The sequence below is a fragment of the Falco peregrinus genome, chromosome 4 (genome assembly GCF_023634155.1).
Source record: "Falco peregrinus isolate bFalPer1 chromosome 4, bFalPer1.pri, whole genome shotgun sequence".
Taxonomy (NCBI): Eukaryota; Metazoa; Chordata; class Aves; order Falconiformes; family Falconidae; genus Falco; species Falco peregrinus.
Genome location: NC_073724.1, coordinates 114,287,993 through 114,315,569, shown reverse-complemented (window position 1 = coordinate 114,315,569; position 27,577 = coordinate 114,287,993). Strand labels below are relative to the sequence as shown.

The 27,577-nt window shown below is 38.5% G+C and overlaps 1 protein-coding gene across 22 annotated transcripts in view; it reads left to right on the top strand.

The window, feature by feature from the left end:
- The window catches only part of DLG2 (discs large MAGUK scaffold protein 2), a 1,040,329-nt gene that overhangs the window by 685,572 nt on the left and 327,180 nt on the right, over nt 1–27,577 (top strand). For 20 of the 22 annotated variants that reach the window (XM_055801296.1, XM_055801300.1, XM_055801304.1 and 17 more), the window contains 2 exons: nt 560–684; nt 23,041–23,210. In XM_055801296.1, coding sequence (XP_055657271.1) covers nt 560–684; nt 23,041–23,210 — 295 coding nt within the window. Of the gene's footprint in view, nt 1–559; nt 685–10,196; nt 10,476–23,040; nt 23,211–27,577 lie in introns of those variants that run through there. The other 2 variants (XM_055801311.1, XM_027779443.2) reach the window with 1 other exon arrangement.

Sequence of the window (27,577 nt, the reverse complement as noted above, 5' to 3'; positions counted from 1 at the left end):
ATTACTGAGCAGATCTCATAATGTGCCCTTCAAACATTTCATTCTAGCAAATCAGTAAGATGAAAAAAAAAAGTCTTGTTTTGTGGATTTCGGTTTTTTAAAAACGTGAATCTGAGCAATGATCGCTTTTCAACAGAAAATAGTGTACTAAAATACTTCAGAGCTAAATGTTATTCACTGGTTCTGTTTACAAATGACAGTGGTTTATAAAGCCTTTTTTCAAAGCTCTGAAGTGTTTTTAGCCTCTAGCTCTCATTGACTTGGATAAATTCATATTGGAGTTCAGATGGTAATTTATGTGACTGCTTTTGAAACCAATTAAATTTAGGTCAAATCCTGTTTCTGTACAATCATCCATTAACTCTGGGAAATCTTTGTGTTCGCAGCTTCTGTTCTTTAATTGACTATTTTTTCTGACTGAGTCACCTGCCTTCAAGTACGGAGTTGCCAAGTAAACTTTCTTTCTTTAAGAAGCAGGGATCCTTGGCTCGTGCAGTGCAAATAAATTCTGTAGAAATCTAGCATCTGGTGATACATTTACTTTGTTTAATTTTTCCAGGGGAATTCTGGCCTGGGGTTCAGTATTGCTGGAGGAACAGACAACCCACACATTGGGGATGATCCTGGGATATTCATTACTAAGATTATACCAGGAGGAGCTGCAGCAGAGGATGGAAGACTCAGGTAAAAACTAACTCATTATGTATGTTTGGAAACAAAATGCATCAGTATTATTAATTATTCTCTAGGAGCTAACTGGGTCTTTCATGGGGTCAGGGGAAGTAAATGACATGCCTGGAGTCTCCTTTGTGCTAAGGTAGGAGAGCTGATTGAAGTAGCTTGAAGCAACTGAGTAAGGTTTGTTGAGTCCTGTATAAAGGGGCATTTGCTGGTGCCACCTCTGTCTTTGTACCAGTCATTTCATTTACTACCAAAGGCAAGATGGGGACAGGAGGAGGAAACAGGCATATCAGCATGAAAGTCATCTCTGCTTGGTCTTTGTATGTTCATAGCTGAAGAACTATGCATTGGTGTTATACATTAAGGCTGTCAAGACTTCCCAAACTACAGAGCCATTGCTAAATAATCATAGCTATTTGTAGATGCTTCTGTTATTTGACTACAGTAGTGAGGTGTGCTTACCTCTGTTTCCAAACATTTTTTTCTTCTGTGAGGATGTGATGGCTGTGCCCTATATTTTGAGTCACCTCCAGAGTAGTCTAATGCCATAGCTCCTGAGATGGACACACAGGTCACTTGTGGTTGTCAAGTACATGGTAGCACATCTCTTAAACAAGAGGAACCACAGAAATGCTTGTGCTTCACTCTCTTTATGGGCTGAACACAGAAAGGCTTCCATTTGTCACAGATACTGCCACCCATCTGTCAGTCATGAAGCCTGCTGATGCTCCAAAAAGGCAATTCAGTTGGAAGGACTTGGGATAAAATTCTGAAGCTTTCATGATCTCAGCACTGGAATCGAAGCTCTGGGAGCCTTTGCCAAAAACAGATGGTCTAAAAGTCATGAAATGTGACCAGATGGTAACAATAACTTTTTTCCTAAAGCCTTTTCCTTTAATTCAAAGTTAAAAGTAGGGGGAAATGGCCAGTTTTTAAAGCAAGTTTGGGATATTGATTATACTAGGTTAGTAATTTGATTTTGGAAACAATTCTTATTTTTACTGTGATAGTAATGAGGAGTGATGGTGGTTGGCAGTGCCAGAAGAATTCAAGGTCTAAATAAGACTGCAGACAAAAGGAGTAGGAATAATCTCATGTAACTTTATGACTAAGATGCAGCCATGTACCCCTAAGCTAGTCATCCTAGAGTCTCCTAATAGTCAGTGAAGAAAAACCTAAGCATTTCTAGGTTGTGATTCATCTCATCCTAAAGTCAATGTCTAAAATAGAACAGAAGAATCACATCTATAAAGGGCCTACATTTTCACTGGTGACTCAAACGAAAAGGAGTTTCTTCAGCTAGTTCATCTGTAGTGACTATACTGTAAATGTCTGCAATGGGCCAGATGAGCTTCATGCAAAACAGAGGGTGAAGACACAGCAGTATTTGGAAACCATGCTATCAAATTTGACATGATGAACAGCATAAAGTCATCTTAAACCTGCATCTGCTTTTCTACAAATAAGAAAGAATCCGTTCCAAAAAATAATAGCATCTTTTTCGTAGTGCTTTTCATGACCTTTGAAAGCTTTTTCACTTTAAGCTATTAAAACAGAAGCCATTGCAATATTCTGTTGTGCAGTCTTTGTATGAAATCAATTATTTCCTAACTCATTGCTATGCTAATTAACTAATGTAAATTTAACTCATGATCGCTTAGTAATTACTGTGTTCTAAAGGTTTAGAAAGACCTAAACCCACAAAAAATAGCATACTAGTGCAATCCATCAATCCATATTAAGGTTAGACCTAGCAAACTGTGCTTTGTAACAAAAGTTTAGTAGTGCAAGTATAGCTATCTTGTTAGTAAGACTTAAATAATATTCTTAGAGTATAGTATTTGTTAGCACATATAAAGTAAAATGGTATAATTGATAAGCATGTATTTGGCATGGTAGTTTTTCCTATTCTCCTTTGTAAAAAGAGATTATACACTCTTCCTTTCCTTGTTGTATCTGGTAAGTGGGTTTCACTTTGCTACAAAGCTAGTAAAGACACAATTCTGTCATGTTTTAGGAGTACCTGAAAATGTATTTTGTCAGTGATCATTACTGATACGCCACTGAAGAGAAGAGCTATCCTGAGCAGTGTCCACTGACTTACACGATAATTAATTTTACATAACAGGGTTCATCAGCTAAGGCCACTCTTTAGGAACAAAAGCTCAATGACATGCAGTAACATCTGCCAAGAATAGCGATAAGCTAGGTTCCTGGCAAAAGCCTAATTTTTAATTAACTGAGAATGGGAGATTGGTGTTTATGGACAGAAAAACTGTATACTTTCTCATGTCCATTTTTGCCTCAGACTCTGCCTGCAGATACTCTGTATTATAGAGCTGTGTGGACTTGTTTGAACTGGTTTCTAAATCTACTGTCTGTTTTTAAATCATAAAAGCCTGTAAAATCACTTCTACTGCATTTTACATGAAGTCCCTTTGGTCTAACTTAACTGAGTGAAGTTCTTCTAATAGCAAGACTGCAAAAGCAATCTGTGAGAAGTGGACTTAATGCTACAGACCCTTGCAAATCGATTACATGTGTGTATGTCTATATGGGTTGACAAGTAGAGGAGTAGGTCACCTGGAGTTTTGTGTAAGTTCAACAAAAGCAAATGCAACCTCCTGCACCTGGGAAGGAGTAACTTCCCAGTGAGCAGTTTGTAGTTATATGTACATAAATACCAGTATAAATACCTGATGGAGGGAATGAAGACAAAGGAGAAAGACTTTTATCAGTAGTGCCCAAAGACAGGGCAAGAAGCAATGGGCACAAAACACTTGAAATTCCATCTGAACATCAGGAAACACTTTTTTTACTGTGAGGGTGACTGACTCTGGGTACAGGTTGTCCAGAGAGGTTATGGAGTCTCCATCCTTGGAGATATTCAAAACCTGACCAGACATGTTGCTAGACAACCTGTTCTAGCTAACCTTGCTTCAGCAGGGAGGGTTTGATAAGGTGATCTCAAGAAACACTTTCCAACCTAAATGATACTGTCATTCTGTAATTTGCCCCTGAGTCAGCAGTGAGCCCTGACAGCGATGAAGGCCAGCATGGAGGTCAGCAGAGGTGCATGGAGAAAGGACTGGAGGCAACAGTCACATGTTGCAATAAGGGAAGTTCCAAGTGGGTGTGAGGGAAGAAATAAAATCTTTTTAATGATGGTAGTAAGGCACTGTAACTGGTGGTTTGGTAAGATTATGGGATCTCTGTCTTCAGAGGGATTCAAAGTTCATCAGGGCAAAGTCCTGAACAATGTCACTGAACTGTCAAGCTGGCCCTGCTTTGAGCAGGAGGTTGGACTAGATGACCTGCAGAGGTCCTTTCCATCATGATTTGTTCTCTGATTCTGTAGAGTGCAAGAATTTATATATAAAACCTGTGTGTGAGACTGGAACAAAGGGGATTAAGTTCCTGGGTTTTTTTTCCTTTAGTGGAGGACAGTACTTTTATTGACGGTAGGTACAATGCATAGCGTGGGTTTGTATCAATTCATGGCCCATATCTTTACTTAAAAAGTAGTAGTTATTGGCCACTTTAGGCTAATTCATTTTAATAAAACATTCCTATTTTTGAAAGAATTCTTGAACTTTCAAATACTAATCATAGAAGCGCAGAATCACAATATCTGGAAAGGAAGGGACCCATAAGGATCGTCAAGTCCAGCTCCCTGCTCCTCACAAGACTACCTATAAACCTACTAAACCATACAGCAAAAAGTATCATCCAGACTCTCCTTGAACTCTGTCAGGCTTAGTGCTGTGCCCGCTTCCCTGGGAAGCCTGCTCCAATGTTGGTCACCCTCTCAGTGAAGAACCTTTTCCTGATGTCGAATCTCAGCTTCCCCTGATGCAACTTTATTCCATTTCCTTGCGTCCTACTGCTGCTCACCAGAGAAAGGAGATTAAACACCTTCCCCTCTGCTGCTCCCCTTGAGGAAGTAATAACTCCTATATTACATACTACCCTCCCTGCTAGAACTAGTATAAGAACTGATACACTGCACAATTCAGATTTTAGAAGATATTTTAAGTAAGTACACTAACTCCTGATCTTGAAAAATAAAGCAAGCTGTATAATCATTTTTATGTCCATATAATATATAGAAAATAATTTCATTTATAGTAAATAATATATGGTAAATAATTTCATGGAATAAAAAAAAGATTAATTTTATATTTGATTACTTTAGCTAAATGTGAATATAATAAACTTTGAACCAACTGAAAAACTATTTTTTTTCTGAATGCTGCCTACCATGTTTCTTGGAAGCTTTGAGTGTCAAGTCAGTGCCAGACAGAGAATATAAAACCTCCAGAAGTAGCAACCATTTCCACTGAGTTGAAGGAGAATTTATCTCAACAGTTTGATCTTTTAAGACTTTTGATGCATAAAACCTTCTGCTTCTGTCTCACAAATGTCAGTTGTCCATGGGCAAACATCTACTTTTTAATAAAGAAGTTCTGAATTTAGACTTCATTTATTCTCTGGAAGAAAAAGAATCCCAGTAATTTATGGCTTAGTGCCTTTTTTTGGTTTCATTTGAGTTTGTGTCAGAGAAAAAAATACAGTGGTTGGCCCAATTGCCTAGAAAAAGCAATGAACTTCAATATGCTATCTCACAGTTCCTTCTATTGACATTTATTGATCATAAGTGAAATTCTGGCTTCTAAAAGGCAAAATATATCTGAAAAAATCATCATACTCTGTGAAAGGAAGAGTGTTCAGCTTATGGAACTAGGAGCACAGTGTAGTGGTATAGCTTGATTGGAGAAAAAAAAAGTTAAAGAATAATGAAAAGCTTTCAATTATGACCAAGTTTAAAAGGATAGGCTCTGAAAATATGAGTTTATTTTCAGCAATCATAAACCAAAACTCTTTTGAGTCAAGAATCATTCTTTCTGTTTATAGTTTCTCACAGTTCAATTCCAGTCTTGTGGTGGAGGTATTTTTCTCAAAACCCTGCCTACAGGAATGAGTAGGTCATATGAGTTCCTTCTTTATTGCTATCAGAAAATCCACTTTTCCTTTTTGTGAAGGCAAGTTTGAAAATGGGAATTTTAAAAGGTCTTGGGATCTAAAAAAAGCCAAAAACCACAAGGTCTTGGATAGCACAAAGTTTCAAATGTGATGTTTTATACCGATCTCTTGGTCATAGGAATCTTACTGAACCTGTGACTCAAAAATCAGTTATGGCATGAGGCATGTGTGACTGCATATGAAAGAATTTATTTGCAGAACTGTGAGATAGGTTTGGATGGCCTTGAGTTTGAATTTCAAGGGTTAATGTTGTACAAAAATTATTTTGGTATTTGAGCTCGAGCTGTACTTAAGAGGAAAGAGGATTGATGTGAGGGGGTGAGTCAAAGGCAAGAGAGTGGTTGTGCCTGGAGGCACTTTGCCCTGGTAAGCTGCCCCGACATGTAGCTGTTTCATTCATTCTTTCTTCTAGGAAACTTGTTTCCAGTCTCTTTCCATTTGTGAACATACCAAATATTTTTTCCTTAGGAGTGTGGATATTTGGAAGGAGAACTTAAATGCATCGAGAAAAGCAGATCGATTGAGAGTTACCTTTGGCAGACTAATCTGGAAACAGTAGACGTACACCCAGCTACCTGAATACCATAGGTTAAAAACTACTGAGGCTCTGCAGTGTTTATCTTTCCTTTGTAAAAGTGTCTTTCCTGATATTACTTTAATTACTGATTGTCAGGAGGTTTAAGATTGTGAAGCTGCAGCATTTTTATGGCATGCTGTGTTGTTCTATCATCACCATAATATTTAGCCCCATTGGATTGTTTTCCCCCAACTCTCCAAGTGATTTGGTGTGGGGAAAGGAACATAATACACATGCTAATGGGAGGAGACAAGAACCAAAATAACTTGCCCTCGGTCATGTAGTAAATCAAGGAGAAAGCTTGGAATAGAACAGTGATTCTTTCTCTCATATTTCTGTGCCTTACAGGCTACAGTTAAATGACTACCAGCAAAGTTTTTAAACAAATTAGATTTCTATTCCCTTCAGTCGTCAACTAACCCACTGTGATGTGTCAAAGGAATATAATTTTGGCTAGGTATATGCAGCAAGAGAGGAAATGTGAAGATACGACCCTTTCTCATGCATGTTTTGTTAAGAAAAAATAAAATTAAGAAAAATGAATGTAAAGATTGCATTCCCATCAGACTTTTTAAAATATTTCTGTGTTTCACTAAAGATGAACCATTGAAGAAATACTACAATTTCATGCTATTTCTTCAAAGCTTGAAAACTGGAATTAAGAAACACTGGTATAACTATGGTGTGCAGTTTACCTGAGAAACTCAAAGGAAAGAGGAAGTGGAGGACAGGAAACAGAAGAGTCACCACTTGAGAGGTGGTAGATATAGGGGCCCCTTTGGTTTTTGCCCCATGGGCTGTGTTGATGGTGCTTTGCCTCTGATAAAAGTTCTGAAACCTAAATCCCTCCAGCAGCAGCAGGCACACAGTTGTTGCCTGTTAGTATCCATTTGTAGCTCTAGATTGCTTACTAAGAAGTGAATTGAGAGTGACAATAGGAAAAAACTAGGTTTTTTTCCAGATTAATGTGAAGAGCTGTTCCCAGGAGAGATCATGTTCTTTACAAGTGTGTCATGTGTCTCTAATCCAGCTTGGGCAACTGGCTTTATTTCGCCGTGATTATATATGAAAACAGAAGTGTGTCTGCTTTGTGATTCACTGCCTAAGTCCCTGTTTGTTAACTTTTGATCTCGTGTTAAGCCTATCAGTACCAGGTCTGTGTGCACTGCAATGGCATACAGCTTGTTCAGGATGTTATTATAATTACAGCGCTGCCACAAAACACTGATTCATATCTGCACTGTTTACAGGCCTCTGACAATGCTATTAGTTCAGTACATAATTTGGTAGTAAGTTAATAAAGAGACATTCACCCCATTAGGCAAAGCATGCTTGCTTTGCAGACAGTCATAAATTAGATCATGAGTTATTGACTGTTTGCTCTGTCCTGGTTTGTGTTAGGAAGTTTGATCTTATTAACTGTGTTTGTCTGTGTATCTGTGCGTATCGTTTCTGGAACTACTGTGGAATTAAAAAAAAAAAATACCACAGGGGATCCACATGAAAAAAGGCAGGTCACAAAATCCAAATCTGGTTTTCATACATTATTTTTAAAGTTGAACAGGTCTTACCATGGCTCAAGTTTTAAATTACTAACTTTTTATCAGTGGGATAAGTTACCATGCAGTTCTCTTCTCTGTTGCTTTCACCACTTGTCTTTATCTGAATCCTTCTTTTTCTTTCTTTTCCTATGTGAAATTTGCATCCCTTACTTGGTGTTGCAGAGGCCCAGTGTGTCTCTGAATTTAATTATATTTCTGCTCTTCCTATTTTGAAAATAATTTGGTAGGCTGTAAAAATTCTCTTATGTGGTGCAAGAAAGGGAAATTACCTGATTCTCAGGTAAAAAGAACAGATTTTAATGGGAAGAAAAAGATACCTCTCTGGCTTCTGGCATTTGAAACTGGTGAAATTTAGGGGCCTCTTTATAGACAGCAGTGACAGACAGTTTTATAGAAGTTTTCTTTGTAACACAACAGTTTCTTCCTCCTGTAAGTTTCTGTGCTGTTTTCCACAATTTGAAACCACTGCTTGCAGAGGACACTTAAGCAAAGTGGCACGTTAAAAGGACTTTAGATACACTGCAGTTATATAATGCCCACTGCACTAGGTATTTCATGAAATGGTACTGAACTGGTTAACAGGGCTCTCTCCCAAGAGTTCCTTTAGTAGCCATCCTGCCTGAAATTACCATCACCCCAGAGTGCTGCAACAGCAGAACAGCACCGTGCAGCCAAATCCAAGTGATTATTTCATTAACGTGTTTGCACTGCTACTGCAGTTACAAATTTCAGTAGCTCAGTGATAATCTATCTGGAGCAAGAAGCCTTCTGTGCTTACATACCTTGGAAATCATCAGCTCTCTATGGAGTCTAGTGTTAGTCAAGGAAAAAATATTTCACATCTGTTCCTATACTGGACAGGTGTAACCCTCTGGGGTACTGCTGAATTCTCCATTTCGTTCAATTCCCACCAGAACTGAAAATAAGATGCTGGATGAAAAAGAAACTGACTTAAGCTATCATTAAAAAAAAAAAAAACAACAACCTACCAAATACGTTCCTTATAACAGCAAAGATCTCATTCTAAAACTTTTAAGAAAAACCTTGGTCAACTTTTTGCTTCTAACAGCAAAACCCTCTAATACAGAGTGAGACAGTCTGTTCGTACGCTGTCAAAACTCTTGGCTGTGGTTTGAATAAACAGATTAGACTTTCAGACTTTAGCCAACTCATAATTCCTGACAGTACCTCATCATTGTTGCACGTTCCTTACGCCACTTTTACTGCAGATGTTAGAGCTGGGATTTAAAGTTTATTTCCCCATGGCATGTGAGTTTTAATATCAAACTTGCAAGGTGTGTGAGTACTTTGGATGTGTTGCTTACATCATGCCAGTTCTGCATGTTACTCTGAATCATACCATTGCAAAAAGCAGACTTTTTTTTTTACTTACCTATTTGCATTCTACTCAAAGTTGCAGCTAACTGTGGTAAGTGTGTAGCCTAATAGTACCGGTGCTCTGAAGCTGCTGAAGTTTCTTACTGAACTTGAACTACATGTTTTCTGCTTTTTTTTTTTTTTTTTTAACGCTACAACCTAATGAAACCAGAGCGGAAGGGAGGGTTTTCTACTTGTTAGTGCAAGTGCCTGGGAGGCAGGACTGCTTAGTTTTGTTCCTAACTTGCTACGCCTGATCTGTGGCAACACTTTTCTTCTTTTGTGCTAAAGTTTCCCCATTTGTAAAATGGGTATAGTGATCATTATCTTTGCCTCTCGGGGGTTGTTGTGAAGCTTGAACGAGTTCATATTTGCAAAGCGCTTTGAGAGCCCCAGATGAAAAGTGCTTGTAAAAATAGTGAATCTGGAATTGCCTTCTGGGTTATCTGTTGTAACTGGTTTTCCTGCACAAACCTGAATATGCTTCAGACAGTGCTAGTGTCAGTTGGGAGGATTTTAACCACGGGTGAGGAACAACCAAGTAGTTTGGTGCATTTAGCAGGCAAGGCGTATTTCAGTCCCAAGGAAGCACCTCACCCTTCCCCAGACTGGACTCACTGAAGCCGGGACCAGGCAGCTGCTCTTCCTCTGGGCTTTGGGCCTCCAAGCCCCCACATGGCACCGGAGCCAGCTAAACCGGAGGGCTCGGAGGGTAAGTCAGGGCTGTGAAGCCATCCCTGCCCTCTACCACACCTACAGAGCCTGGCCTTGGGCATCTCCCACTGCCTGCAGAGCAGCCTGCAGCTGGGAGGAGCTTTGCAGCTTCCTGGTGCCTTCATTCATCTCGGACTTTACAGGGTTTTGATTTTCTTTCCCCTTTCTTCATCCCAACACCTTCCTCTGACAACACCCTGCAGCACCCACACCTCCTTCTCATTTTTCGCCTCTCCGCTGTCCCACTTTGGCCTCTGGCTTTGAAGGGCAGACATGAATACTTCTTGTGGGAGCAGAAGTTTTCCTCCTGGCCACCATTAGAGGCTGCTGGCTGCCAGAGCCGCCCCGATCGAGCTGAGCTGCCGACAGAGGCTGGATGTGCTGGGAATTTCAGTGCTCAGTTGCTAGTGGGAGTAGTACCAGAAGGAAAGTATCCTACATGACAGTGGCAGGAGACCAGACGCAGAGAGACTGAGGATAACTGGGGAGTTAGAGAACGGACGGAGGAATGGAAAAATGTGGTAAGAGCAAAGGATACTGAAGCTGAGGATCGAGCCTAATGAGAAATGCAGAGGGAGAAGAAATGGGGGGTGGGAGAGGCAACTTAATTTGTGTGTGTGTGGGGGGGGGGGGGATACAAAAAGGAAGTAACAGTTCTTATAGATCTCGCGGAAGAGGTTAAAAATTTGACACGGGTTTGAGAGCCTGTTTCAGGGAAGTCTTCTGGAGCCCTCGCCAGCCCCAGCCTCCTGCCCACCCTGCTGCCCACCCTCGGTGCTCCCCCTCCCCTTCCTGCCCTCTCCTGCCCAGGCGGAGCTGCCTGCTTCCTCAGCCGTCTCCTTGCTGTCACAGCTCGCAGTCAAACACAAACAGTTAAACCAAAACCCACGCTGGTCGTGTCTACCAGGTGATCAGTTGCTAACTGGGCATGTGGCCAGGGGCTGCTCGCTTCATCTTGGCGGAGCTACCGGCCTGGATCACCCCTCGCTTGTGTCTGTTCCGCACTGTTTCAAATCTATTGGCTTTAGTAAAGTCGTACTCAATTTCCAGTAAGTCGAGGTGGGAATCTCAGGTCCGAGAAGTACAACGTGGTCTTTGATGGGTGGAGAGTTGTTTTGATTTGTCTTTTAGACTGGTGTGTCTGGCAAAGGCAAGGGCTCATCCCCAACCCAGCGGCTTTACCTTGACATACGTTTGTATGTCGGTCACAGTCCCCAAACCCTGCTTGAAGAGGATGTTACTTATGCTGGGGGGAGAGGGGTCTATCCTACGCGGGGGGCATTTTCAAAGGAATAATGTGTGAAGTGAAAGATCATGAACACTACAAAATTACTATAGGTGTGGCTTACCTGGCAAAAGAGTGAAATTTGCTTTGAGATATGCTGGCCAAGCAATAACTGAAGGCTTGTTGTCACAGAAGATCACTTTGTTATAAATGATGTAGAACAGCTGTCCCTACGAAAGCATTGTACAGTGACAGGGTATCATTCTGCTTTCAGGATATTTGTGATGAAGGGGGGGGGTGGGGGGTGCGGGGTACGAACAGGAAAAAATGGAGAAGTCCTCCTGTTGTAGATGTACTTAGATTTGACTTTTCTAAAAATTTATGCTTGAGTCTGTCTCTGTGCAAATGGAATGGGTGTCAGCTACTCCTCCCTCAACCCCAAATAGCTACACCCTGTGAGATGAGCTTCCATTAGCTAATAACTACTTCCCATTCTCACAGTGTGTGTAAGGAGATGCAGCTCTTCTGGGAGGCACTAAACCAAGTGGGTTTTGCTTCTCTCCTCACTTTGCATTGGGTTTGTCTGTGAAGCATCCTTAACCTCCGAATTTTATCAGACACAAAAAGAATGGCATTTTTTTGTAGTAGTGTTTTTGGCTCAACCTGCAAGTAGATACATGAGAAATTTTAACTGCATGTGGGGTATTTTTTTGCTGAGGTGAGGATCTAAAGAATATTTAGAGTTGATGTAGAATTTACAACTAGTTTTAGCTGCTGGATATTATTGACCATGTTGCATGCGGTCATCATGACCAATTTGAAGTAACACCAAGTCAATACCATGCAGTGAGCATTCATACAATTTATGAAACTTCAGGGTTTATATAGCTTTCAATAATAATAATAATAATAATAATAATAATAATAATAATAATATCAAGTTATTGATTTTGAAATTATTAGCTTTGAAATTTTGGTAATAAATTCATTCCTACAGCTAAAAATTGCCTTGGCTTAACCACTTACCAAGCTGGGGTTTTTTTAAGTCAGTACTTTAAAATATAAATGCTAAGTGCATTTGGGAGTAATATTCTTTTTTTAAGTTTTCAATATATGTGGCAATTTATTTAAATTATACAGTTTCTTTATTTGGCTTGCAATTGTTTAAATAAGCTATTTTTGAAGTCTCCCTTGCTCTGTGAGCATTTCTCAATAGAGTGCTGGCTGCAGCACTGCATAAAAATTTGCTATCTACAAATTTCAGGTCTAAAGAACTATGTTAAAGCTGAGCAAACCCTTTTTTGATACAAAATGAGGTTCAAATTGCTTTTCAGTGGCAAAGGGAAAAAAGTAAATCAGGGCTTCATTCAATCACGAAAGCAGTGGTAAAACCACCTTTCAGCTCACCTCTGAAGGGAAGCCAGCATTCACCATCCTTCTTGCTCCGGGGAGCATGAACCCACATCTTCCAGAGGAATAATCACACCATTAAACTGTTGGGGCTATGAAATCAATATATTTGATTATTTCCTTCCAAGTTGTTTTACTTCCTCAAAGACAAGTGAAGGTTATTTGGGCCAGAGCAACCTTGCAGTGAGCGTGCTGTTTTGAGAGTCATGTACTGGTTGTGGGCCAGGGTCTCCTCTGGATAGGTGTCCTGAGAACTGCTCAGCAGCAGTCTTACATGCATCTGCATCAGTTCCTATTGTCGTCACAATTCCTGTAATATATTTAAAGATTTCATCAAATCAAAGGAAGAAGCAGAATTTCTTCCCAGTCTTGTCATTGAAGATGCTTTCCCGAATAATGGGAGATTTTGACTGCAATGTAAGAGCGATACATTAAACAAAGTGCAACAGCTTCAGTGATGGAAGCAGAGGTAGTTAAAATATTTTTCTAGGAGATTATATTGAATAATAAGACAGCAGATTGTCGTTTTGATTTCTGTTTCCCTGAGTGTCTAACCTTTTATTTTATTCAATTTTATTTAAATACAAAGCATATTAGCATGAAATTTACTTTTGCCTTGACTGGAAAATCTATTAACATAAACCGACATCATTTTTGTCAAGAAAAAGACATAATAAAAACAACTTTGACCTGAACTGCATTTTTTTTTGTCAGAGTTCAGTTATAAATCTGTAGGTGTTACAGCAAAGAAACATTCAGATAAATGGAAAGATGGGTGGTAGTGTTTCCATCTCTGAAATTAAATGACTGTTACCAGCAGTTCAGCTATATATCTTTGGATTGAAAAGTTTGTCTAGCAGGGCCTTTTTTCTTAAGATGAAAAATCATTTAAGAGATGTAAAAGATGTCCTGTTTCCTAACTACAGCAGAAAGACAGAATGACCAGGGAACAATGTTTGCAATCTCTTCTAATGAAAGGATTTGGGGACATCAAATGAAACTAATAAGCAGCAGGTTGAAACATCCAGAAGGAGGTATTTATTTGACTGGTAGAAAAGCCATGGAATTCATTGACAGAGAGCACTGTGGATGTTAAAACTTTACATGGGCTTTGAAAGCAATTAAAACAGATCTGTGGAAGAAGAATCTGTCCAGGCTTATTAAATAGGGGGAGGGGGGTGGGGGGGAAGTATCCCTGACAGGAAAGTCCAGAGTCATTCACAGATGAAAGTGTGTTCTGGGTAATTATTGTGTTAATACTTTTCCTTTACCATCTGGTAAAGACCACTCGCTGTTGGAAAGAAACAGCAGGCTAGATGGACCCCTGGTCGGGATTATCGCATCCTACAGCTTTTGCCCTTTAGGCAAGTGAACACCTTACGCCACACAGTTTAGCACCCATCTTCCCTACAGTGTGATGGCTCCGGCAGCAGGCACAGCATCGTTCCTTCCCGTTAGGCAAAGGGCTGGATCCCTGGGGAGCTGCCTGGCCCTGGGAAGCGCTGTGCTCCCCACGGGCCAGCTGGGGGGCTCTGGTGCAGGTCTCGCTGGCAGCCTCTTGCCCTGCTACCTGGTTGTGTGTCTCTCAAGCAATCCTGCTACCAGGGGCCAAGCTCTCTGATTCCAATCTATGGAGAGGTTTTTCCACTACAGGGTTGTGATTGTTCTTTTTCCTGTTTTTATTCCTGTTGGTAGCCATTAATGGGTTCCCTCTTGAAATCAATCACTGACTGGCAGGTTGTGCAGGAACTCAAGCTAGTGCTTAAATGAGCTCAACATTGCCGAGCCGCATTAATATGACCTTTCACCTGTGGTAGTTGGCTGTAGACATATGGAAAATATCAATCTGGGTGGATTTCCATGCTAGATCTACTCTGTTGGTGTCTGAGCTGCTTGGATACCCCTGCATGGGATTTCACTGTGCCAATTTGATGTAATATGAGCTGTCTTTGAGGTCAGTCTCTCTTGGATTCTAGACACCAGATTGATGGGGTTTTTTTCAACCAAGAGGTGTATATAAACACTCCCAAACAAACAGACACCCTGTGATAAAGGCATGCTGCCTGAGAGGATAAGAGGATAACAGGCTCTGTTCAGTGTGGCAGAAAGGGTTAACTGAAGGAGAGCCCAGGCCTTGCCCCAGGAAATTCTCTGAACTAGGCTAGAATGCAGAAATGATCCAAAGTATTTTAAACAACAGATAAACTGCTTTTTAGCCAAGCAGCTGAGTTTAAGACCTTTCAGAAAGAAAAAAAAAGGGGGGGGGGGGGGGGGGGAACCAATTGCTGATGTCTCCTCTACTCCTCTATTGACACTGTGTGCACAGGAACATATTCAAGCTTCTAAATATATTTTCTTCCAACAGTCTAAAGGCTGCAGGACTTTTCCACTCCTAATTATATAGTGCAGTATGCTGTCTGTTTCTGACTTGCAACTTCAAAAACCGAAATTGGAGCCATAAATGAAATGTAGGGAGAGGGGTAAAGAGATGCTGTGTGTGATAAGGAGCTGGTCTGCTAATATTTTCACTTATGTTGTTACCCGTCACCTCTGTTTTAAATTAAATTACTATTATGTAGACCCTTGACATTTCTTTAATATGGTTGCTGTTTAGAAGAAAAAAAACCTACCCCAACCTATGATTAACTAAAGCAGTAGCAAAGGACAATAAATGTAAATGTCTTATGACAGTTGGGTAGCTGTGCTGGTTGTATCTCAGGTCTCAGCAAGGTCATGTCATTAACAGGATGTGGAAACACACAGTCATTTCAGGCAATAGCACATTCTGAAATTCAGAAGTATTTTCTGAAATCTGAATTATTCCCTGACAGTTTGGGCTCCAGGCTCCGTTCTGGAAATGAAATGAAGCTCAGAGTCCTCTGGTAGTACATCTGCTAGCCATGCTGGTGTGACCTTAAGCCCTCCTGGATGAGATCTGAAATTTTTGACTGCATACCAGTAGACATTTTTACCTCCTGCGCCATCACTGGACTCCTGGTATACAAAGGAGGGATTTCCTTTGTCCTTTTTGCTTTCTCGTGCAGCCTTCTGGAGGACAAGGTCTAGGACTTCGTGCTAGTGAGTCCTGGACATGGGAATCAGAAGAAAGACTGAGACACTGCACCAGTCTGGTGTGGGAGTGAGCTGGATCCCCGTGTGCAGGCTGCTTCTGCTGCTCCTCTGCTTCTTGTGCATTCTGCCATTTAGGCAGGAGCATGCTAGAGATCGACTTTCATTTGGAAAGATAGGTGGCAGTTTTCTTTGCAAAAGCACTACAAAAATTCCAAGGGGTGAACTGTAAGGGTAAACTAACACAATTTCAGGTCACCCTCCAAAATCTCATGCAGGCAGCTGTGGCTGAAGGCTGCTGGTATGCTGTAGGACAGGCTGCGTTTCCATTATGTTGTAGTAAAATCTACACATTTTGTAAGATAATGTTTTTTAAAGATATTTGTAAGATATTTCTTTGATTTCAGTCTCTGGGCTGAAAATTATTCCAGTTGCTGGTATGAATCATGAGGCTGCAGGAGCACAGCATTGGGCTTAAATGAGCACGCCCTGCTTTTCAGCAAGACTTGTTAGCTCAGCCATGCTCCAGCCTTCAGGCTCCCGACAGCCAACACACTGAAACTGGTTTTCCAGCTCCGGTGGAGAAAGCATCCACCTGGGTGTATTTACTTACAGGAATGCTGTGCAAGAGTGTAGTTCCCATCTTTGCGCGCACACGGGCACACGCTCGGTGCAACCTTCGTGCGTCGTGGAAGTGTTTGCCCTTCATCCTCTTGCTGCTGAAGGCTGGTTCCAAGGGTGAAGACAGCCAGGAAAGGGCAGGGGAGCTGCTTTTGTTGGTTGTCTGTTACCTGTGCTGAGTACGCCTAGAGCCTGAGGGTTAGTCCCTCTTTGAGATGCTCCATGAAGGTGTAGACTCCTCTCTGGAAAGTTTATATAGACTGTAAACAGGAGTCAAAGGAAGAGGGATGCAGGTGGGGCTTTAATCCTCTATTTGAAGATTATGAAAAAAAGAAGTTAAGTGACCTGCTCAGGGTTGCACAGGAAGAGTTGGGGTGGCACCAGGCCAGCATTTTGGGGGAAAAGATTTTTTTCAATTTATTTAATTGTTTTTCATTTCATAGATTAATGCCACTTGCTTAACAATTTGGAGGACTGAAGGAATATTTTTTTCTCAGAAATGAAACATTGTGGTTTAGTCCTTTTTACTTTCCTCAGAACCAAAGACAGTTCTGCTCTTGCTAGAAGCATAGGTTAGATTCAGTGCTTCAGATAGTGCCTTCATGTTAAATACAGTAGGTTTCCATTTCATTGTACCAACATTTGAACATATATTTAAATCAAAATCACTCCTAGGGTTTCAGACTTTTATGAAATTCAGCTCAAATTCTTCTGTGTCATTCATAAATTATTACCCCCTCCCAAATCATAACTTTTGTCAAGTATTATTTTCTGTCATTAACCATTCTATGCCATATTTGGAATTTCATTATAAAGCACATAAGCATCAAATTTTGAGTTAAGATTGGCTGGTACCTTCATCAGACATTTTCATAAGCACTAGATCCTCTCTAGCTTACAGAAATAGCCAGAAATTTTCTTCTACTGCTAAGTTTTATCTCTTTGTTTTTTAAAATAGACACAGCAGTAGTTTTCTACTACTTTACAATGTCAGAAAGGGGCCTGAAGGGATAGATGAATCTACTACAGAAATCGGATCATGCGTCTAAGGACAATTATACCTAAGGAAACAGTATACCCTATGGTACATACATATCATTGGCATTTAGGTTTAGTTCTATATTCTGTAATTGGAAAGACAGGTCTGAAGGCTGCTGTAGTAAATTTGAGATCCTTTATTCTGAATTCTTAGTTAAAATTTAAAAATAATAATAATTTGTTCCTCTTGGAAAGGAATTATATGGGCCAGTACCAATAATCACATTTTTTACCCGTATATGCTGTAAATTTTGCTTACTATGGGATAGGAAGGATATATATAGAATTTAAAAAAAAAAAAAAAAAGCAGGGGAGTCAGTCTTCCCTAACTATGGGATTAGACTGATTCTCCTAGGGTCAGATAATATATTTATGTTAGTATTCTCTGATCCCTTGAAGAAAGGATAATAATCAGTCCTTTTCAGCTTGTCACCTGTAATCTTGCGTTCCTGCTTGAAGTGCTGTGTTCTTGTAACTTCTGGAAGAAAGCAAGCGTCAGCTTTTATAGGGAAACTTTGGCTAAAAAGTTTAGACAAAACAGGAGCAAAGAAACAGAGTAAAATTTTAGTGCTGCTCTCTCTTTCTTTTGTTGTCTACCTGATATATTTCATAGCTTTGCACTGATTCTCCCTTAATTAATAACAATATTTTTACCTTGATTTCTAAGCCTTGACCACAGAATAAATAAAGTCCATATCAATTTCAGCTTTTCTGAGAAGGCAGATAAAAAATAAGTTAAATTTCCTTAGAAATAATCTATTAACGTTGGCCATTCTGCAATAGAAAGCATGGTAACTGTATTTGTGAGAAGCAGGGCTGTCCCGTTAATAGGCTGCCAATTAATCTGAAGGTGCCTGGATGATAACAAAGACCTGTGGATGACTGCAGGTTTCAGTGTCATGATGTCCCATGGAGCACAGATCCTTGCCTTGTTCTTGAGCCCATAGTTGGTTCCAACTAGTTCCTTTGTGGAGCTGCAAGTGGGCTAATGTGTCTTGGCAGGACCATTTGGTCTTCCAGGACTCTTTGCTGCTTTGGGTTTCTCTTTGGGCACCACATTGCCCAGAACAAGTGAACAGAATGATCAGTGCCAGTTGTCACTTACTATATTTCTAATAAGTGCCTAAGGATTGTACTTGTCTTGTTTACTTATGACTTGACTGAAGCAATTATCAGCTTTTCAAGGATTTCTGCAGTTTCTTGAAAATGGTAAACATGAAAATTAGATTAAGGTAGTCAGGTTTAGAACAAACTTGGAATAAGCCCTTAAAGAATAGTATTTTTCCTTAATCCAATCCCTTATTTGCTTTGAAGACAGCAACAACTATTGGTAAACTTCTGTGTTCCTGACCTTCCCCCTTAACAGTAAAACATCTTTCATATTTCTTGTATCAGTTGTAACTGTCGTGGCATGATTTTAGCATGTCTTCTATATTTTACAATCTAGGATCCTTCATATCTGAATTATACTACGAAAGTCTTGTAGAATATATCCATTTTGTTAAAGTATTTAGATGAGTAGTGTGCCATGGGAAGAGCTGCCCAATTTACTTTAACTCAGCTACATGCATGGGTGATTCTACAGACTTGAATCAATTTAAATATACGCATAATGCTAAGTCCCCATTTCAGTATTTTGGCTAAAATGCTTTGGTTAATACTTATACCTCAAAAATTAATCAGAGACTTGTATACTGTGCTGAACTGAGGTATGAAGTCCCTCTTTTTTCCAGGGAAACAATAGCATGAACATTGTTCCGAGGCTTATGTTCTTTTAAAATATGGTTAGGACACGTTTTCATTCATTTCGTCTTCTTCTCAGCATGGCACATGCATTCTCCAAAATACTTCTAATCACATGTTGCTTTTTATTGAAACATGAGTCAATTTAGTGAAGAACTCTGTGAACCTGTATCATCATCAGATGCTGAGATTATATTGTTAAATCTTACCAATCAGATTTCTGTATCTTGAGAATAATTTTTAAGAGTTCTTGTTGTATGGAATTAGAGAAAATAGATTTTTTTCTAGTTTCTTATTTGTTGCAAAAGTCATTAGCTATAGCTTAGAATACAACTTCCTTTTCTGCTTTCTCTCTCATTAGAACTTTTAACAATTCATTAGAAATTTTTAAATTTTTTTTTGTAGTCTTAAAAAATAGCTGTATGAATAGACCTTTCTCAAAGAAATATATGGTGTTAATGTTTACAAGCAGAATGGTAATAATTTTAAAATGCTGAGAGTGTTAAAGAAATGGTTTAATATTAAAAATATATATGCAAGCTATCTTGTGGAAACAAGGAGAGCCATCTTGGAACCATTTTTTTCCTGCCTGGATTTTTTTTTTTTGTTGAATTACTGTAGGTATTGGTGAAACTATAAGGATCTTTTTTGTTGGACTTGTGTATTATCGTCTTGGATTATGAGGCAGATCTTCCCCTTGGCACAGTTCTGAAACTGTGCCTGAAACAAACTTCTACATATAATGTATACCCACCGACAGGCCTTAGGAAGATTTTGAGATAAATGAGGAGAGGGATCCATGTATCAACTGGAATAAACTTTTGCCATATAGTTGTCACATGAATATCTCAACGAAGCCAGGCAAATACATTGGAGAAAGCAAGAACAGAATAATGTGCCCTAAGTGGCAAGACCATACGCTTGATCATTTGCAAGAATTTTCTTAAACTGGATTTACCAACTTATTTTGCTATTATTAATTTAAGCATTTATACTGTTGCATTATTTATATGTAACTAGAAGAGCAGAGTTCTTACAGAGGAGAAACTGTACTGTAAAAGCTTAAATAGAAGGAAAAAATATCCTAAACCCCCTGTCACAGACTTCTGGCTTGACGTAATAACAACTATGCCAAGTACTGGCCCTGAAAACCTCCTGCATAGATTTAAGGAGAAAATTATGACATCACAGTCTGAGTGGTGAGGTGTTGCTTCAGCTTTCTTGTTTTATTGTCTTCTCTGAAATTGTCTTATTTTTAAATGAATAATGATTTGGTTTTGTCATCCAAGTGCTCTACGTTTCTAAATTTAGAAAAGGTTCTGGAGTTTCTAGATGAATGATACTAAAAGAATCGTTCAGCCATTATGGTTAAGGTTAGAGTCATCTCATCAGCTTATGGCATTTATTTCATTACACCATGGACCTGCTGTTTTAGAGGTCTGAATATTCTCCAAGAATATTTGTAGACCTCTGAGATCATTGTGTTCCGTTGATCTACAAAATATTGCTAAAGCCCGCAGGACTCTATAGGCACGTATATTATGTGCACACTTTTGCATGTGCATGTATGTTCTTGAATACTCTATTTCTTTTATTTCTAAAGACTAAAAAACTCATCTCTTTGTGAGGGAGGAAAAAAGCCTGCAGGTTTGGAAGGGTGTAGCTGGATATCCAGCTCTGGATGTGTTCATCATAGCAGACTGCATAGGGTAATTGTTGTCCTGCTGCTTCTGCTCTGACAAAATTTGTATTTGCGTACAAACAAAATACTTAGTATGAAATTATTTCTATGACTGGATCAACTTTGTATTCTCTCACTCCTATATTTATGCCATACTAGCAATATTAATCTATGTATGTTTTATTAAAGATCATCTTAACTGTTTTAAAGAAGTAGATAACTCTAAAAAGACAAATTTTAGACACTAAGGTGACGTTTCTGTTGGGAGTGCAAATGCCCTTTTCCAAAGGGTCTTGCTTTTTCAGTAAATGGAGGTGTGTGGCTTACTGATTTGGGCAGGTTAATTCCATTTAATTCCATGTTGTTTATTGACTTTCTCCAAAAGACATACTTTTTCCATTAACTAGAGGCATCACTAGAGCCTTTATGAGAGGTTTCAGGTAGATAGGATTACCGAGGAATAGCAGTATTTACCAATGCAGGGCACAGAGTATATGAAAACAAAATAGATGTAATCCTCCTTTTTAGTGTTTTTATAACCTTTTCCTTTTCATCTTCATAACCATCCAATGGTTAGGATCCTATAGTTTGTTTATTAAGCGTGGTATAGCCAATTGTATTTCAGATGTGACAGCAATAAAAGTCATACCTTTGACAAGAATCAGCTATATAGTGATATTAATAGGAAGAGTAGCAGCTTAGACATAATTACTATTTTTCTGAGTGGGAAGTGCTCGTAGGATGTATTCATGATTTATTTAAGAGAGTAAAGCAATTTATGTTAACGTACTTATTATTTTGACAGCCAAACCACACAATTAAACATTTGGAAAATTAATACTTCTGGCACTGAAGGAAAGCAGCAAACCCAACCATTGAATAAAAACTGGAAACTTTTGCAATACAGTACTTTTTATCAAAAGTGAAGTATCAATTTTGTGCCCTTTTCAAGTTCAACCAGTTGTCAGATAAAGGCTGCTATCCACATTTTCCCCGTAAATGTCCTTCGAAAAGACTGATAACACACAAAGTCCTTGGTTTCAAATAGTTGTGGTCTTTCTGGTTTATTTTGTTTTTAAACAGAAACAGAAGCACAAGTACATAACAAAAATCCATCCTAAATTCTGAGTTCAGATAAACTTTTGGTAAAGCTTCATTATCTCTTCATGTGCGAAGACTCCCAAGAAATATCCAGCTCAAGTGTTCTTTTGTTGTAAAGAGTAAAATTCGATAGTTGATCTTTATGTATAGAAACATAATGGAAATGGGAATATTTTTAGCAACCCATATTTTCTTTGCTGGTTGTCCTTTCAGACATGCAGAAGAACACATTCATTTGTGTATGTCTTTTCCTTCTGTACCCAAAATACTTAGAGGTATCTCATAATAAATGTACTTCACAAGAGTCTTAATTCATCTAGTTCTTTGGAATTTGCTCTTCTCACTTAGCCTCATGTGCAAAGAAAGGATGGCCCAAGAGTTAAGTCATTAGCCTGCTGCTTTTCAGATGGATTGTAGTGCTCTCAAGGTGTAGATTTCCTTTTTAACTTGGACAGATCTGTCAGGTAAGAAGAACACTACTTCATCTAACCAGGACGTTTTGAGGGTGAATGTATTAGTTCATCCTCCGATGCTGTAGTAAATTCCCAAAGTATGAATATGAGGGAATTTTGTTAGTATTCTATGAAAAACAGGTGCTATTACCACACAGCAGATCTTGGAGCCTACAACCAGTGGTGAAAACCTAATTTGAGTAAATTTCATTCTTTATTTAGCATGAAGCATTCTCTTTTAAATTGTCTGCATTTTGTAAGACAGCATTTTTACTTTGACAGCTTAGAATTCTTTGGCTCTGATGAAGAAATATGAAATATTTAAGGAAGTATTTGAACAGTTACTTGTGTCTCTGTGTTAAATTAAATAAGCTGATTTCCTTAAGAGCGACTGTACTGGTAATAGTATGCAGCATGAGTGTTGTAACTCGATTATATTAGTTAGCAAAGACAAGTTGTTTGTTACTCATTTCTATTACTGTAGTGGATCCAACCCCAATTTATGAAGGAGGATGGCAGGTGTGGGTGATTAGGTAGACTTCAGTTTAAATCAGGTATGTGTTTTGGAGGGACTAAGTGTTGTGTTTCTGTCTCATTGCTGATGAAGCATATCACATTAAGTCTGTCATCTGGCAGACTTCTCAGTGAAAGTGTTCTTCATTTTACAGCACCACCAACAAAACTCTTTTGGGTCCAAAATAACAGCTGTAGCGTTTAGCATCTATGGTTCTTTGTTTTTCTTGTAGGGTCAACGATTGTATCTTGCGAGTGAATGAGGTCGACGTGTCAGAAGTGTCACATAGCAAAGCCGTGGAGGCCCTAAAAGAGGCTGGCTCCATAGTACGACTGTATGTTCGTCGAAGGAGACCTATTCTGGAGACTGTGGTAGAGATCAAGTTGTTCAAAGGACCTAAAGGTAAATATGAAAATGAAATTTTCAACTTAATGCTTAACCTCTCTCGTAGCTCAAATGGCATCTGACTTTGTTGTTTTTTTTTAACTGGTTGACCTGTCAGATACTGAAATGCAGTTAATTTAGGCTGGTAGAACTTGAATTCATGGTTGCATGTCTCTTCCTGAAAGATAAAGCAATTCAAGGAGTTGTGGTTTATTTCATTTGATGTTTACTGTAGAGAGAGCTTGTTACCTCCCAAAGAAATGCAAGATGCAGAGATATTATGCTTTACATTGGCAGCACATATACTTCCTCTAAAGTTCTTCTACGGCAACCTTTGACTTTCATTTAAGGTGAGGTTGTACACAGAGTTTCTGAATTTTCCCTTTTTTCAGGAGGCTTTGTAATTATCCAACTTACCCTTTCTACATTCATGTTGATGGTTTCTCCTACAGTTATCTTTGGAAAAAGATGACAAAAATACTAAGGTAACCAGATATGTAGGAGAATTTTATTTTATCCTTCAACAAAATTGCATGGAAGATTAGCACGAAACCTTCACTAGTCTAAATCAGCTTTATCACTTCCAGCAGAATCTTCTGGTTACAGAAAAAAAAACCCTAAATTCCTTTTGATAAGCATTAGTCTTAATTGTGAATAATGTCTTTTCACCTTTCCTTTTGCAAAATATTTTTATTTTCAGAAGTGTTATTTTTAACAAATTTCATGTTATTGTTTTTCCTGCCTGGAATTTCCCTCTGGCTTTTTCTTCAAAGCTTATTTCTGGGAAAAGAAAATGGGTATTTTCACAGTACATGTGAATAGAATGAACAGCAGCAAATTTTTGGATCCATAATAATTATTTCTTAAGCAGGTCTTTAATTAATGGTGTATACATGAAATGAGGCTATTTGCATGTTGCTTAATATATATGCTATGCACATGAGATTATTCTACCTGTTTTAACTACTGTGAATAACCTGCAGCATTTTCAGTGGTTTCCCTTCCATCTCATCTGAATATTACAGCGCGCTTCTACATAGTTTTTTATACCAGTAATGGAGTACATTTGTTTCTAATACCCGTGGAATTGCTGAGATTATCCATTCATAGTAAGCAAGGATAGGGCACAGTTTTCAGTATTGCACTATAATTCTTCTCTGTATGTCATGGTTATGTGACACAGCAGTGTATTCATCACCCTCTACTCTTGGAGAACAGTCAGATATATTTAAACACGGATCTGAGGGTGAACATCCAAAAGTCTGGATTGTGGTCAATTACAATGCTGAATTGACTTTCTAATAGAAAAGCATCTCTAATGATATTTTGTACGTGTATGAATTCGGGATAGTAGTGTAGGCAGCAGTGTTTTTAAAGCTTCAGAATTAAACCAAGTGTGTGATATGATAGTCATTTTGAGTAACCTAAGGCTAACGAAAGTAAAATTAACATATCCTTTCACCTTCTCATAAAACAGTAAAAATTATTCACCATTACCAAATTTTTGCAGCATTGTGGAAATGGACAAGAGGGGCAATCATTATCTAATAAATCATCTGTGTTTTGGTTGTATGCCTGAAACTATTTAATTTTACACTTATTTTCATTTAAAAAAATGGATACCAAAAAAGTGCATTTTATGACAAGCTAAAGAAGTTTTGCCTGGTTAGTGCCACAAACATAACTTTGTAGCTATATCCTTACTTGTTTACTTATTTACTTACTTGTTTACTACAGATATGTGCTATAAATAATGATTTTTTTTATTAAGCTCAATATATTTTTATTTTTTTTCTTCTATAGTATAGAAATAAGTGTAAAGTTCAATGAAAAAAAAAAATGATGGGCTAATTCTTTGCAAAAGCAAGGTTTTTCATCTTTATAATTTAGACAGTAAGGAAGCATGCCCTTGTATGCTTTCTGTGTGCCGCAGATGAAAAAGCAAAATGAAGAAAATAGGTTATAGATTGGCTAGAAATCTTATAAATACTAATTTTAATATCTGTAGCAGTTTTTCTTTGAATTATTCCAAACCTTCCCTGAAAAATGTACTATCTGTTGAGAGGTATCAAACCCATGGCAGAAGCTGAGAATAAAACCTGTGAATCTTGGCTGTAGGTTTCAGCGCTAGTCACTTGTGTGATGCTGATCTACTCTTATTTCAGGTGATTGATCTGTGAACTGCTCTTTCACACCATTACTATACAGTGCAAGAACAACTTAGTATTTATATACATGGTGTTTCTTACTTCTCGGGGTGGCATTGGGATGTTTTGGTGTCCAGAACAGGACCTGAAAATCAGCATGGTTGTTCCCACACCGTTCCTTCCTACTCTCAAAGCCTATAAAGAAAGCTGACTGGTTTTTAGACAAGAAGGCTGTTCCATACTAAACTTGCAGAAGCAAATATCTTTTCAGTTGCTTCTTTTCCTGTCTGTCTCAGTCAGGTTATAACTCAGTATATACAGAGTTCATTCCTCAGTGTTGAGAATTTACCACATGAAAGCAAGTCTTGGCTTCCATAATACCATGTAAACTCAGAGATCACTAGCTCGCCTGTGTATGTGTAGTAGATCATATCTTTCAGCACTTGAAGGTGATAAAGAAGGAAATTTGCAAGGCTTTTTATATAAGTATTCCTTTAATTTCATCTAAGGCATTCAGAACGAGAGCTTTTACAAGCTACAATTCCATAAAGGTTAGATTTTTTAAAAAATGGATGTTAATTTTTCTAGCTAGCAGCCACCATATAAAAGACATAGGTTATTTTTGCAAATGTATTTTTTAACATAAGAATTGAAACGTGCATTGGGTAGCAATGGCTTTGGGCATATGACAGGGGAAAGGTCATGGTAGTGTGCTGCCAAGTGATCCCTTTTGAGTGCTGATCCCCATGCAATTGATCCTGTTGCTTAAAAAAAAAAGGCTGTCCTAGCATCATATGTGCTAAAAGGCCACGTAACTCTTTAAGATGTAAAAAAAAAAAAAAGAAAAAGACACAAATGAATTGTTTAATAGAAAAATCAAAGTTTCAAATAGAACTGCAGCTGTGCAGGTATTTTACAGCTGTGCATCCACCAGTTTGCCACACCTGATTGACAACATTGGCTGATGTCTGTAGTCTATGTCTTGAAGGTAATTGCTAACTGATCACTGCAGGATCTTCCTCTCTTTCAGATGCTTGGGAGATTGTCTTTTGTATCCCTCTTCAGTCAGACATACAATTTTAGTGATTCATTGTTTGGCTTTGTATAGCATTTAGTAGTAAACAGTAGGTGTTTTATTTTAGTGGCTCTCAGGACACTGCAGGTTTTAGCAGCCAGCGTCTTTGCTTTAGCTGAGGGCTGTAAGCAGAGGAAGAATATGCAATGGAGCTTTCTTATTGAAAATCAATCGGGTTTAGACACTCCTGAAGATCCTGTCTTTAAGTAATATGCTTTTCTTGCTCTGTGTTGAAACATAACAAGATTAACAGTAATGAGAATGGATCGCATACACTACAGGATTTGCGCCTGGGGAACAAACCTTCAGATATTCAAAACAAAACAATTTAATGGTGGGGTTTGGCTTTTTAATATAACTTCTGTGTTACCTTCCAATAAGACCCTGAAAAGAAATGTTCATGAGTAGTGAATTGCGAACTTCAGTCACAATTCAGAGATTACAGTGCTCAAACCCATTCAATTGCATTTGGCTGGAGGACTTTAAAGCAAAAGAATTCCACTTCCCTCTGGGATTTTCGTGCTATCCTATCACACTGCAAACCTACTTTTTACTAAAACCAGAAATGTAAGCTAGTATGCTTGATGTAAGACTAATTATAGAAATTAAACTTTATTTTTTAAAAATTTCCATTTTTAAAGAATCAGTCAGACAAATGGATTTTTACCATTGTAAAAAAATTCTGGCAGTCAGAAACTCAGTTAAACACAGAAGGTGTGTAATATTTTACCTACCAATGCCTAACTGATAATTTAAGCTCTGATATTATATAACAGAAGAAAAAAAAATGTAAAAACCGATGATTCCAGTAACTACAGCAGTGTTGGATCACATAATAAAAAACTTCTGACCTCAATTCTATAGGAAATGGGATATCTTAAAAGACAACACAGCTGCAGAAACAAAGTTTAGGATATGTGAAGCAGAACAGCTGAGTACCAGGAAACTTGAGAGGAGAAATGGCAGACTTGGAAAAAAAAAAAAAAATGAATAATATAAAGGATAGCTGATTCTGCCATCTGGATATTCTGGTGGCTTGAGTATAAAGTCATAGAGAAACAAGATAAATTTCCCACACCCTTCATGAAATTCAGTAGTAACTATCATTGTGATGTTTGAGCCATGTGAGAATCTTGTGGTGATAGCTCGAGCTGGCCTTTTGT